Source organism: Hippocampus comes, unplaced genomic scaffold (genome assembly GCF_001891065.2).
Source record: "Hippocampus comes isolate QL1 unplaced genomic scaffold, H_comes_QL1_v1.1 scaffold112, whole genome shotgun sequence".
Lineage (NCBI taxonomy): Eukaryota > Metazoa > Chordata > Actinopteri > Syngnathiformes > Syngnathidae > Hippocampus > Hippocampus comes.
In genome coordinates this window covers 2,792,115-2,806,788 of record NW_017805841.1, presented here as the reverse complement: position 1 = coordinate 2,806,788, position 14,674 = coordinate 2,792,115, and the positions used below count along the sequence as shown (strand labels likewise).

The window sequence follows — 14,674 nt, the reverse complement described above, 5'->3', positions numbered from 1 at the left end:
CGCAGGTGCACTGCTGCAGAAAGACACCTCTTGACACAGAGTTCAATCTTTCCATCTAAACAGGGAGGATTTATTATTTTTTTACCTCAATTTGAAAGAAGAGGAGTCAGAGGAGGAGGAGCTTGGCACAGGTAAGGGGAGGAGGGAATAAAGACATGTAGGGAGGGGTACATGGGAGGGGGGGGCGTTTTAATGTGTTAATACACAAGAAGACTGCATCAAACCCATGCACTGCTCTGAGGCAGCCTGAGCAGCTGAGAGGAGTGCGTCAGTAGTACATTCACGTTCCCGCTGAAGGACAAAGGGAGGGGGGCAGAGATCTTAGTTGCCTGCAACACACATGGAGGTGGTGGAGGAGGAGGTGGAGAGGAGGGGGGGGAGAGATTGGAGCATAAACAAGAAGAGAAGACTGGGATTAGGATGCCGCTGCCGCCCGCTTGTGTGTGACGGTGGGCTGCCTTGTTGAGCGCTCGCATGCCGCCGCCTCCTCTCAATCTCCCTCCCATATTCTCTCTTTTGCGCACTCTATCTTCCCCTTGCTCTTGATCTGTCACTAGTTCTCTCTCTCTTTCTCTCTCCCTCTCTCTCCCTCTCACTGTTCTAGTCGGGCTACTGCAGTAGTCCACCAGCCAGCCAGCCAGCCAGCCAGCCAGCCAGCCAGCCAGCCAGCCGCACACATGGCCAACTAACACAACTTCCTACCTCAGCCAGCCTCAGCGGAGGAAAACTATCAACTAAGCAAGACGACCGCAGGAGACACGCTAAAAGGAGGACCAGCGTGTGCTTGGAGGACTCCTCGATCGCCGTTTACGGATACGGAGCCGACTTTGTCACACATCCATCCTCTGTCTCTTTTTTTTTTTTTTTTTTTTTTTGCTCTTGAGGACAAGAGCGCTCCCTCTCGCTTTCTCGCTCACTCTTCAACAGCCTTTTGCCAAGCACCGGCAGTGCAGCGCATCCCCATTCTACAACCGACACAACACCACCTCCACCCCCCTTGCACCACCACCAGCACCACTAACATCTCTCCCACCACCAACACCACCCCCTCCCTGAGGAGGAATAGACGGATTACTGCTAACTGTGCACACGGCAGCCTGCAGCTGCTCTGACCGGGCCAGCCCGATGCTGGGAGGAGGCACGAGAAGCGCAGAGGAAAAGAAGAAGAGGAACAGAGGAGGAGGATGAGGGGGATGATTGTGCCCGGAGTTCTTTAGCCTTTTTCTGTCTCTCAGTCTCTGTCACAACAGGGCTAATCACCAGCCTCGGAGCCCTTGGCAAAGTCACACTGAGGGAGGTCTTGCCACCAAACAAGGTGACCATCATGGATCAGGAGATGGCCAGCCAGTGATTTTTTTATTTTTTATTTGATTTTTGACTTTTACTCTCCTCTTCCAACCCAGTGAAATTGACCATACATCAATTTTACATCTGAGAGTCTTGGGCCTGGTAGGGTGATCTGGGACAACAGAGATCCACATACCTGGCAAGCCTTTTTGGCCTTACCTGTATCCCATTAGTCCTCAGTCCTCAAGACCAGGAGCCATTTTGTACCATCAGCCAATCAAAGGCCAAATCGTTCACTCTGAGAGGCAAAGTAAGACAAGTAAATCCTGCCACACTGACCCATGGACGAACATTATAAATCAACGAGACGAAAACGATTCCCACACTAATGAGGTAAGTCTTTATTATTCCTATCGAAGCTTATTTAGATGTTTTCCCTCTTCAGCCCTTGTCCTAATCTCTTTACACCTCTCTCTCTCTTATTTCTGCTTCTGGCGCATTCCATTTTGATGCAGCATCTTCCTGCACTGTCGATGGAACTCGGGAGCGTCAAGTTGCTCCAGCCAGGCTAGGGTGATACATCCTCTGGTGTGTGCCATCTCCCCCCAACATGCAGAATAATGTGCCCTCCACATCATGAGTCCTTTGGGCCAGGTTAGTGTGCAGCCTACCTGGAACACAGCCCTGCTTGCCGTGCTCTCCCTCATGGTACCTGCCCTCAGTATGTGCCAGTCCAGCAGCCCAACACTGGGCTCAGCCGGCTCGCAGAACTGTCCAGGCATGTGCTCCTGCACCAACCAGCTCAGCAAGGTGGTGTGTACCCGCAGAAGTCTGATTCGGGTTCCTCCTAACATCCCAGCCAACACCAGGTACCTTAACCTGATGGAAAACAGCATAGAGATCATACAGGCTGACACGTTCAGGCACCTGCATCACCTGGAGGTGCTGCAGTTGGGCAGGAATGCTATCAGACAGATTGAAGTGGGGGCCTTCAATGGCCTGACAAGTCTTAACACTTTGGAGCTGTTTGACAATAGGCTTACGGTCATACCCAGTGGAGCTTTTGAGTACTTGTCAAAGCTAAGAGAATTGTGGCTGAGGAACAATCCCATCGAGAGCATCCCGTCATACGCTTTCAATCGCGTCCCCTCTCTAATGAGGCTCGATCTCGGAGAGCTGAGAAAGTTGGAGTACATCTCCGACGGGGCATTTGAGGGTCTCCATAACCTCAAATACCTCAATTTGGGCATTTGCAACCTAAGGGAGTTTCCCAATCTCTCGCCCCTCGTGGGTTTGGAGGAGCTTGAAATATCAGAGAATGTTTTCCCTGAACTTAAACCCGTCGCCTTCCACGGGCTCAAGAATTTACGCAAACTGTGGATTATGAACTCCGCTATCACCACCATTGAGAGGAATGCATTTGATGACATCACAGCTTTGGTGGAGTTGAACTTGGCTCATAATAATCTGTCATCTCTCCCCCACAACCTCTTCACCCCCCTTCAGTATTTAGTGGAGCTACATCTGCACCACAACCCCTGGAAATGTGACTGTGATGTAGTGTGGCTCTCCTGGTGGCTCAGAGAGTACATTCCCACCAATTCCACCTGCTGTGGACGCTGCCATATCCCTGGCCACATGAGAGGGAGATACCTCGTGGAGGTGGACCAGACCACGTTTCAATGCTCCGCACCATTCATACTTGACGCTCCGAGAGATTTGAACATCTCAGCGGCGAGGGTGGCAGAACTCAAGTGTCGCACAGCTGCCATGAGCTCTGTAAGATGGCTTCTCCCCAGTGGGACAGTACTGACACACGGTTCGGTTCACCCACGGATATCTGTGCTTAATGACGGAACCCTAAACTTTTCCAATGTTCTGCCATCAGACACAGGCGTCTACACTTGCATGGTGAGCAACATGGCCGGGAATTCAAACGCCTCGGCTTACCTAAATGTCACTAATGCCGAACTCAATACGTCAAATCTATCCTACTTTACTACCGTAACCGTGGAGGTATTGGAGCCAACTGTGGAAGAAGCCCCCAAACCCAAGCCAACTTCCCCTGCCTCGCCCTCTGTCTTCAAACCTGTGTTCATCTCCACCCCTACCGTGCTGTTCCAAAACACGCAAACCCCAAGGCAGGTGTCAATCCCCACTGCAAGAATCCCCAGCGGGCCTGCTGCTAGCCTGGATGAGATCATGAAAACCACAAAAATTATCATTGGCTGTTTTGTTGCTGTGACCTTGTTGGCAGCGGCCATGTTAATAGCATTCTATAAGTTGCGTAAGCGGCATCAACAGAGGAGCACAGTGGCCGCGGCCAGGACCATAGAGATCATCCAAATGGAGGAGGAAGTTCCTCCAGTACCGCCCTCTTCTGGATCTAGTGGCTCAGAGGAGACGGGGTTGGTATTGCCTACCTTAGTGGAACACAACAGCAACACTTTTAAGCCTGGTTTTGTGTCGTCCTCTCGCCAAGGGGCTTACGCAGCCCATTGGACCCAGAACAACACTCTGCATCGTTCAGCCAGACAGCATCACAGCCACATCAGCACCATAGCGGATCCTTATATCATTAAGACTACTCATGGGAAAGAGAAGGTTCAAGAGACCCAAATCTGAATAATGTTCCTCCTGGGATTTGTCTCTGACTCTGCCCGAACCTCTTGTCCATGTCGTCGAATGCACAAAGAAAAAAAAAAAACATGGTACCTTTCTTTTGTACAGAAGTGCAAGGCAGAGATACTTCTAATTTCTTGTACATGCCTATACATAAGTATATCACTGAAAAGAATACAAATCTATATATCTATATACGTACATGAGACTATCAGAAAGTGGTAAGACATGCAGATTCTATTAGAAAAAAAAGAAATTTGACACTATTTTCTAATAACAGGTGACCTCTGTTCAAAGAATGATTTTAGTGAATGAGAGTGACAAAAGGAAGTTTTTGGACCATATTTAGGATGCAGTAAAAAAAATGAGTCTTTATGGTTTCTGATCACAGCCACACAGACGAAAGCTTAATTTTTCCTGTGCCAAATACAATATGCAATAAATCGGTATTTCTTGACAAACGAGTGGAGGGGGGAAAAAGGACATACAAGTCAAATGTGTCCAGATTGAAGCATTTTTGTAAGGATAGTGATGTGATGGCACAGATCGAGCGTGTGCTGTTCAGTAGCCAAGAGACAAATGCTTTTGGACTGCAGTACATTTTGTGCAGCTTCGATTTTAACCCTGTGTTTGCTGATGTCATACTGTGAGTGTTTTTTTTTTTTTTTTTTTTTTTTTTTTAATCTAAACACATCAAATGATAATGACGCACAGGCTAGCAGTTGTTCAAATACTTTGTTCTGTTTCTGGGTTGCATTCTGTTGTGTTTCTCTCCCTTTTACGTTTTGCTTCTTAATAGCTTGTGTAGTGTTTAGGGCTAATTTAGTAATGCATTACAGCAGTTGCCTGACTTGTCTCTGCAAGGGCTCATTCTGATGCTAATTCTTCAGCGGAAATGACACGTGGTGCGATGATACAGGGCTTTGCGGACCATTCTGGTTTGAGAAAGGGAAAAAAAAAAGGATTGACATTAAACACAATGAATGTCTGTCTGATATCCGGAGCTTTTTCCATTGCCTACATTGACTTTGTTTTACCAGTTTATTTTGAGGAACACTATTTTTATGGAGAGACAAACAGAGGCTATGAAAAAAAAAATAAAACCTTCTGGTTTGTATTTCTTTTAACGGAAACACATTCATCCCCTGTCTTTTGTGTGTGATTTGTTTAATTGGATGAAAAAAAAAAGCGGGGCCCAGATTGTAGATCTAACCCCAAACCTCCCATTTTACGCTCCTATGCATTTACTTGGTGTCTCCATGAATGGGTCTTTAAGTAACGGGTGTACAATGCTGCATTATACCCCACAGTGGGGCTCTATGCAGGTCAGATAGGCTGTTGGTCTTTGATTCTTCCACTTCTTCAAACATTGATCGTTTTTCACTGACTGAGCAGAAAAGAAAATACATGTATTCCACAGTTGTACCGTTTGTGGGTTTCTTTTCCTTACATCTGCAGGTTCCACTGTATAATTTAATGTCTTTTCAGCAAAATATTTCATCGAGTTAGCATCTGATTTCAAGAATGTCAAGCTTGATCTTGACCTTAAAATGGAGAGTAGACATTGGTATTTTTATTATTATTATTATTATTATTATTATTATGATTATTGTTATTATCATTATTTGAATGTCTGGTTCATTTGTATAACTTAGAAGACTTTTGACCTTACTCTCCAAATCAATTTACATACATACCTACTGCAGAGAGTTAACAGAATCTAAATCAAACCCTGCAGAAAGCTAATCATTTATAAAATGTTGCACATCCAGAAATAAATAAATAAAATCATCCAGCTGAGGCTATTTGCAGAAATTAAAGTCCAAGCCCTGTGATGATTATAGAGCATGGTGAGTTGGCAGGAACAGCAAGGCTCGATTCAACAGCTCCACAGGCTGGCGGTTGTGTCGCTAATCACAAAGGTTAGCCATGGTTAATATTTTTGGAGGAAAGCTATATTCGCATTTTGTGCCTTGACCTCGCTCGCAATCAACATGGTCTGATGAGATTTTAATGAGAGGTTTAAAACACAAACAAGAAAAATATTGTTTTTGTTAATGCGTCTTTTTCCTTGTGACACGCGTATTTGTTGAGAGTGAGGTTCTCGACAAACCTGGTGAAATTAAAAAATGGCAAACAGGTGCTTGTGCTGTGGACAAAGTACTATTTTCCACCAGAATATTGCTTATTTTGACATGGATTCATAGCACATAGTGTCATTTTTAGAAAATTAATCCAGGAAAAAAAAAGGTTAATTCAAGTATTTCCAAAGCATGCAACTTTTGTATAGCATTCATTTTCTACAAAATTAACAATGGAATTAATTAATTGGAAAAAAAGACCAGTTCGGGTACTCAAAACATACCAAGATTTTGTATTTATTTCAGCACATTCTTTCGGTGCAAAATCCAACTAAATTCTCAAGGGAACAGGCGCTATTAATAGGCGTGACTATACATCTGGTTCAGCAAAATCAGGTACAGTAATGATGTAACAGTCTGGTGAATGAATGGGAACAGGTTATGTCAGGCTGACACATGGGTTGTTAGATAAGTGTTTTTAGGAAGCACAGCAGGTCGTGTCAAAGCACAGGTGGGCCTGTTTGTGAAAATATGAGAGGAAAAACACCTGATATGATTGATCTTGCACAATTCAGCCTCACATTTTCAATTAAGTGCATTGAAATCAGCAAAAATGAAAATACAGTGGTGCCTTGAGATAAGAGTTTAATTCAGTCATTAATCAAAACCTTGAATCATCAGTTCTGGAAATGAATGGAAATGGGAAATCCATATCAGTCTCGCCAAAATACAAAAGCAACATATTTTTGACGCTGATTTAAAAAAGGTCTTTACTTCTTGTCTAGCACATGAGATTTTTTTGAGATATTCTCATTTTTGGTTTTTAAGTTTGACCTATTGCTCAATATATTCCATTACGTTATTATTATTATTATTATTGTTATGAAAACCTGATGTGCTTGAAAATAAACTAAGGCAGATTCGGAATCAACGCAAAAAAGAAAATCTTGACGTGTTTGCTTGCGTCCCTGATTAAAAAAAAAAAAAGTCAAACTTTGTTGGCCAGTGTAATTGAATGAATGTAAAGAATTGAACAGTTTGTAAATCATGATTAATGGCAGCTCCTTTTGGTGTGCATGACTTGGACACCAGGTATCAGTGTAATTCAATCATAGAGACACAAACGAAAAAGAGTTTCACAACTACTGTAAGTTACTCAGTGAGCTCCCGTAATAGTAGTTGATTTTCACAGAGCATAAATAATATATCTCTGTAAGTTTTGTTAGATTGTCTCTCTACATGTGTTGATGCACCGTTTGTTTTCAGATGTCCATTGCTTAAAGCGTTACAATACCGCTACGTGGATGTTATTCATTAACCCATTTGTGGTATTTCAGATCGCTTGTTAGCATTAAGGCAAGGAGTCTTTCCTAAGGGTAAATGATGTAGTTGTTTAAACCGTGTAATTCTCTTTGTTTTATGTTTAGTTTGACAGTAAACTTCCAACTGATAGAAACATTAAAACGCTTGGAGCCTCTTTTTTGAACAATCGTTCACTATCTGCCGAACCACTGCTTGTTGTGACGTGTTTTGACTTTACTGCTCCCATTCAAGCTCGCATCTCAAATGTTTGTACACAAGTCAAAGGAAAAAAGACCCCAAAACACCTCTGGTCTTGAAAAACGTTGAAGTTGGGTCACTCCTATCTTAAGGCACCAATGTTTAATGGCTAAATTAGCCTTTATTGTCAAACAATGTTGCCATGAGACAGCAATCACATTTGCTGTCTGTGAAAGCAACCTTGTTATTGCTTACCTGCACTTGTTTGGTGTCACTCTGTGATTTGTTTTCATTCATTGGTTAAGTTGTTTCAGAGTGGTGGCGCCTCTGCCCTTTCCAGACTTTTATTAGGCCTTTAATTAGCTATAATAGGCATTACAATTAGTGGCTATTACAGCACCCGTTGCATTGATGTGTGCCATTGTAGTAACATATTTTTTTTAACCACCTTTAAAAAAAAAAAAAAAAGACGTACTATTAACTTAACTGTTTAGCTATACGTCAATAAAAGTCAATACACATGATTGACGTCCATGCTCATGAAAAAGGTTAAAAGCATGAACATCAGCATACAAGTGACATCATGCTATGTGGCGAGGTCTTGTGTTTTCCCAGGCAACATAAAAATATACAGTAGTTTCAATCCTTTCTCTCAAGTGGCCGTCACTTTAGTGTCCTCCAGTTTGAGCTAATCATATCCTTTGCATTTCACAGTGAAGCATCTTTCAGCTTGGGATTTCAGTACGTCATTCGGCAGACATTCTCCCCATTTTGCTCTGGTTTGCATTTTCTTTTGCAATTGACTCCTTTATTTGACTTTTCAGCCACTCCATAACTAATCTAAAAGTTAACAGGTAGCGTTTTCTTTTGAGAAAAAACATTCTTAAAGGTTTAGATTTTTAAGCAGCTCTCACGGGCCAGTTTCATCGAGTAGAAGCCTGGCTAGCAGTTAAAGCTCAGTCCGAAAAATACATATCGGGTTGTTTTGATTGCATTACAATGTCTGTGCCACCTTTAGCCACACATTTTGTAGAAGCATGTGCTACTGGAAGATGTTTCATCATGTTGGAATCGCTCGACACTGATGTGAAAAAGCACTTTTATTCATGGCATGATGTGCATTTGGCATCTATGTTCTTTCCTTTAAGTTCTTTTCCAGAAAAGCCATGTTTATACTTCCAGTAAATGGAGCCTGCCTTACGCCCAGATTTAATCAGGCTTGTTGTGTGTCCAACAATGCTTGCTTTCGCGTGTGTGTCAACAACACCTGCCCACTTCTACCTCTGATTGGCTTGCAATGGAATTGGACTTTGCCAATCATAATCACTTGGGCGGTTGTCTCATGCAATTGTCTAAAAATGTAAATAACGCGCCACATTCTTTGGCAATAATGGCGTTATCATCATTGGAAAAGTAATTCGATTATTTGTTACCGATAAAAGTAATGGCATGAGTAACGTTTATTTATAACGGCATTTAGATATACAGCCATTACTAATAAAAGATTTGCAATCATAATTACTTAGCAGGTTCAAGGTTTACAATAGCTGCCCTGACTACTTTAACAGCGGATTTAGTGTGTGTGTGTGTGTGTGTGTGTGTGTGTGTGTGTGTGTGTGTGTCACAGGATGATCGCTAAGGAAAATTCTTTTCAAGACAGTTAGCGTCTTGCAGGCTTTGATCACAAGGGGAGAAAAATGCTAAAATTTGGCTCTATTGTCAAGTGGACGCCCCTCTTTGTAACAGCACAGCAAATTCTTTGAGTTATCCGAATGAAACAAAAAAAAAATGTTAAGCATCAAATATTCCAATTAAGATGATTATCCTTTGTAATCTGTTGTTTTGGCATCATTGTCTTGTTAATGGGTTGTGATGTATTAAATCCAGCAATCAACAGACGGTCCCCTTGGTTATGGATTGCTTTAAAAAACGTATTTACCTCTCCACCCTGAAGCCAGTGCTACAAATGACAAGGCAAGGCGGGAGAACCTTCCGCCAACGACATCAGCCTTAGAGCAGCCTGTCGGAGGCTTACGTGATCCATATTAGTGAGGCATGGCAGAGATGAAAAGAATGAAGTGGCAGCATATACAGTAGTTTGTCTCACTCTGACTTGATAGGATCTGCAGTAGAGACGAGCGTGGGGGGGGGGGCAACAGGAGCGAGCGGCGATGACATGCTGTGGCTGCCGTTGTTTGAGCTAAAGGGTTTGTTGCAAGCGGGTCCTTGAGCCTCAAGATCCATATCTGTTAATGAAGTCTCCAGCAGTACCAGGCAACAGTAAGTCTGCCAAAGTTTCCCTGGTGACTGATGCTTTTCCACAGCCACAAAGGGAGCGTAAGAATGATTCATGGCCGCGCTGCTATTAAGAAATAGTCTAGACTCCAATTCTCTTAGCCCTTTTGTTTTCATTGCTCGATTAGTCAGCTCACACATGACCGTGCGCTGCTCTCTACACCTCAACTACCTCCGTGCGACTCTTACCTTCACTTTTTTTTCTCCTTTTTTTTTAACCGCAATTGACTAATTCTATTTTAATGCGGTGGACTCACCTACGAGATTGCGTTAGCCTACATCGAAAAAAGGTCAGTTGAATTAATGATGCAAGCCTCCAGACTGTTTAATTGGCATTTCACTGACACCGATCCTCTTCATTTTATCATTTGCCAGACGCAAACATCATTTATGTCTGGCTTATTGTGATATTTCATCAGTTCAGTCATAAGTAACCTGACATATCACATGCTTGACCCACCGGATGTGATTATGAGCAGAATTTCTCTCAAACTCCATCCATCTATTATTTTTTTATGCCACCCCTCCCTGCTTGCTTTCAGGCAGGGTACAACATTGGACTGGTCTCCTGACAATTGTGTGGCAGACAAACAATAAGTAACACTCAAATTCACAACAGTGGACAATTTAGAGCAGGGGTCTCAAATGGCTTGGGGTCCAGGGCCATTTGCAGTCCACCGGATGATATCTTGTGGCCCCCTGCTTGACACCAAAGTTTAATGACAGTGCAGCCCCCATAGTTTTTGGCATGTCATTCCCCTGGGCAGATATAAAATGTGTGTGTGTGTGTGTGTGTGTGTGTGTGTGTGTGTGTGTGTGTGTGTGTGTGTGTGTGTTTCTTTTCTAAATAACGCATGGGCTACCATAGCTCAAGCTGACGATAGCTTTGAGCACAACTGAATTTTGAAGTGACACCTCTGGAAGGAAAATATGTGCTGTCACCAGTCTTTTTCAAAACCTGCTGTGAAGAGAAAGGTTTGAGGACAGCCAATTTCAAGAAAAACAGGAGATGGAATGTTTTTTGGGTTTTTTTTTTTGCTGTGCACAACAGCATCCAACATGAATCCACAGAGAGAGTTGTGGTGCTCAAGAAATCAGATGTCATGACTTAAACTAGGGGTCCCCAACCTTTTTTGCCCCACGAACCGGTTTATGTCAGAAAATATTTTCAGGGACCGGCATTTAAGGTGTGGCGGAAATAATACAACAAAATAATATGGTATGAGCTGCATGGAAACTGTGGTGTTATAATAAATATAATAAATAATATAATAAAATTATATATATACATATAATATAATATAATAAAATATAATAATAAACACAAGGAGCGTCTAATCTGGCCGCAACACTCCGATCGCTATGGTAATGTTTAATGCCTTCAAAATACTATACAACGCAAATTCAAAGTGCATGAGCCTCACACAGGTAGCATGTCGGAAATAGCAACAGTGCTACTGTGGCGATCTCAGAATATTCAGCCATAACTTTAATCCAGTTGTCTCGAACGTACTTTTAAGGCCGCCGTCATTTGATCTCCAGCAGTTTTTTTACTCATTTTGCGAGCTCTGGTGTTTTGTTTTTAAGCGGAATCGGTCACGTGAAGGAGAAGCGTGGCTTGACGTATGTCAAGCGTGACACAGACGGATGTAACGGAGAATCCGGTAGTTTTTCAAAATAAAAGATCTTTCGTATTCCGAAATAAATAAAACGGAATTAAGGCAAGTTCTTTCTGTGCGGCCCGGTACCAAATGCCCTGCGGACCGGTACCGGTCCGCGGACCGGCGGTTGGGGACCCCTGACTTAAACGGAAATGCTGAGGAGGTGGGCATTCTGTCAGTGCCAATGGAAGATCCGTCTGTTCGTCACTGATGGAAGCCCTTTTCCTGATGAATGATAGGAAATTAAAAACAAACAAAAAATAAACACTGACACAAGTGGATTCTTAGCCCATCAGAGTAATCGTCATAACCGGGTCGAGTACCGACTGACCCATTTCACTGAAAAAACACTCATCGCCTGTCTTGAGTGTTGGTTCGCGGGAGTGAATACAGAAGTTTTTTTTCCATTGACTATATATTTTCAATCTTTGCAGTTTCTGTACTTTACGTGGTGGTACTTCACAATAAATATGTGAGGCTTTTTGGGCAAACACCGTATGATGTAGATATATACGGCACTCAAGGTAACATTTTAATCAAATTAGACAAAAATTTGTTTTTGGACTGACGATTGACAGACTGGCAGTCCGGTGACATTTCCTGATGTTCTAAAATAGCGGTGATGAACTGTAATCTAGCGATGATGGTAGCGCGGGTAAAATAACAACGCTGGCGAATGACGAATGACGGACCGGTAAATTTACTGACGTGCCCACCTCTGCTGAGGAGTATGCAAGTTACCATAGAGAAGACAGTTGTCATCAATCGTGTTCATATTCTGAAGAACCATTAATGTTCCGAATTCTTCATAAAAAATGAGAACATTGGATCGATTGTACTTTTCTTGAACACTTGAAGTAATTTTCCGCGGACTACTCGATGCAGACCGGACACACCCAGACTATACAGGATTTCCCTCCAAATAGATTGAGTTTGAGACCAAAGATTTAGCGTGTTCAATTCCACTATGAAGCATGCTTTTAGGATTTTAGGGGAAGTCAGAGTGCCTGACGAAAATCGACACATGCAAAGGGAGGACATGCAAACTCTGCACTTGAAAACAAACGATGGGATTCAAACTCTTCATCTCAAAAATGTGTTTGTTTGTGGGTGTGTGTCTTCAATTCTAATGACATTGTCAGATTTCAATGAGACTATCATATCAACTTCTTCTCATTGAATTTCACAGTAAATGTAATCTAACATGAAGTCTCATATTGCATTTGAGCTGCACTATTTCCAGCAATTACAAAGTGGTTGGGCCTAATTTGAGCCTCACAAATCCTCTGCTGTGGCGCAACTCCACTGGCAAGCGTTCATCTGCTTAATACATCACTGGCATGGAAATGGGAATTCAGAACATTTGGAGCGCAATCTCTCAATGCATCCATTTTCTAGAGTGCTTCTACTCATTGGGGTCACATATGAGCTGCTGGGTGAGAGCTGGGGTACATCAACCAGTCACACTCACCCCCATGGACAAGAGAGTCTTCAATTAATAGAACATGTATGTTTATGGATTCTGGTAGGAAGCTAGAGTGCCCAGACAAAAAAAAAAAAAAAAATACTATGATGTCGGAATTCAATTAGCATATCAATTTGCTCTCTTGGGTGTTTCAGAGGAAATGTAATCAAATGTGAAGTTTCATATTGCAGCTGAACTGAGCTATTTTCCAGCAATTCTAAAGTGGTTGGGCATATTTTAAATCAGTTTCTAACCTCATTAGATATTTTTACTCTAGCGATGGTGCGTAATGACCATGTACAATATAACTACGATGCCGCTCAGTTGAGCGACGACCTCCGCCAAGCGTGATCTACTTGATGAAGCGATAGCTCCATACGGAAAAATGCAACCCATTATTTTGGGGTTGTTTTACTGATTACGGGTTTTCACTGCCCAAAATGGTGCGTTTAAGCATTCCATGTTTTCTTTTGGGTCAGTTAGTCACTTGATACTTGAAATAAACACGGCGGTTTTATCTGCTCCCAGTCAGAATGACTTCCACGATCTTACCACTCTCAGTTTGCAGGTCAGCTACATAAACAAACAAAAAAACAACCCAAGTTTCATTTTGTCTCCCCCTTTCTGTTTATGGGTATTGTTTTGTCACATTTTTTTTCCTCCTGGATAATCTCGCTTCCGTCCGCTCTCGTGAACTTACTTATTCTGTACCGTCACAAACCTGTGATTTAAGGTAAAGTTGACTCCCATCCCGTGAGATTCCCCTGACGTGTGGGATTCCTGAAAAAATGTCAGCCCCTACTGTATATATCACATAAATTGTCTGTAGATGTGACTATTCAATGCAGTTAATACCTACAAAAGCTTTTGTTTGCATTATCGCGGTTTATGTTGTTCCCCTCCAATTTAGATATTGAAGGTGACTTTCTTGATTCAGTGCAACAAGGATGTTAACTGAAGCTGAGAATGGGGAGGAGACGCACGCCGACCTCAGCTTTCTACAACAACTTTGTTGGGATACAACGCCGACCTCAGCTTTCTACAACAACTTTGTTGGGAGGATCAAATTAAAAAGCATGAAAAGATCTTCCTGTTGTGAACTTGTCAAACTGTCAAATCTCCACTGCTTGGCAGATGTACAAAATCACTCAGCTTATTTTTTCTTCTTCTCTTCTTTATACTTGACTTCCATCTCCTTTTTCCTGTAACGCCTTTGACCCTGCCAATAACATCCAAGGCCTCAGGGTTGCTATGGTTTCCCTGAATTTCAGTGCAGCGCTGATTGGCTGTTGAGGACATAGTGGTAGACACAGAACTGCGTGAATAGGGAGCCTACTGTGACCCTTGCAGAATGTTCTGCATTTCTATGTATGTGTAGGTCCTTGATATTGAAAGCCACTCGAAAGGAAAAGAACTGTAAGCTCATTCATGCTTCGTTGAGCCATGACTTAAATCACTTTATTGCAAGATGTTGAGGTTAAGCAAGAAATCAGAATATCAATTCATTTGAACAACATCATTTCCCAATGACATTTTGTTTTTGATATTTGGACTTCGACCCCATTCCAAAAACATGCAGGTGCCTTGTGATCGGCTGGTGCCAAGTCCGGTGTTTACCCTGTCTCTCATCCAAAGTCAGCTGGGATAGACTCCAGATCAACCGTGAGCCTAATGAGGACAAATGTTATTGAAAGTGGTTGGACGGATGGATGGGTGGATTGTGCTTGGAATAAATAGTCAAAATTCTTGACATCATAAAACCT

General features: G+C 42.5%; 1 protein-coding gene across 1 annotated transcript; it reads left to right on the top strand.

The window, feature by feature from the left end:
* The first annotated feature begins 402 nt into the window (after positions 1 to 402).
* On the top strand, positions 403 to 5,331 carry lrrc4.2 (leucine rich repeat containing 4.2). Its single transcript, XM_019888422.1, has 2 exons — positions 403 to 1,680; positions 1,803 to 5,331. The coding sequence occupies exon 2, from the start codon at positions 1,924 to 1,926 to the stop codon at positions 3,910 to 3,912; it is 1,989 nt and encodes a 662-aa protein (XP_019743981.1). The 5' UTR covers positions 403 to 1,680; positions 1,803 to 1,923; the 3' UTR covers positions 3,913 to 5,331.
* Positions 5,332 to 14,674: the final 9,343 nt, after the last annotated feature.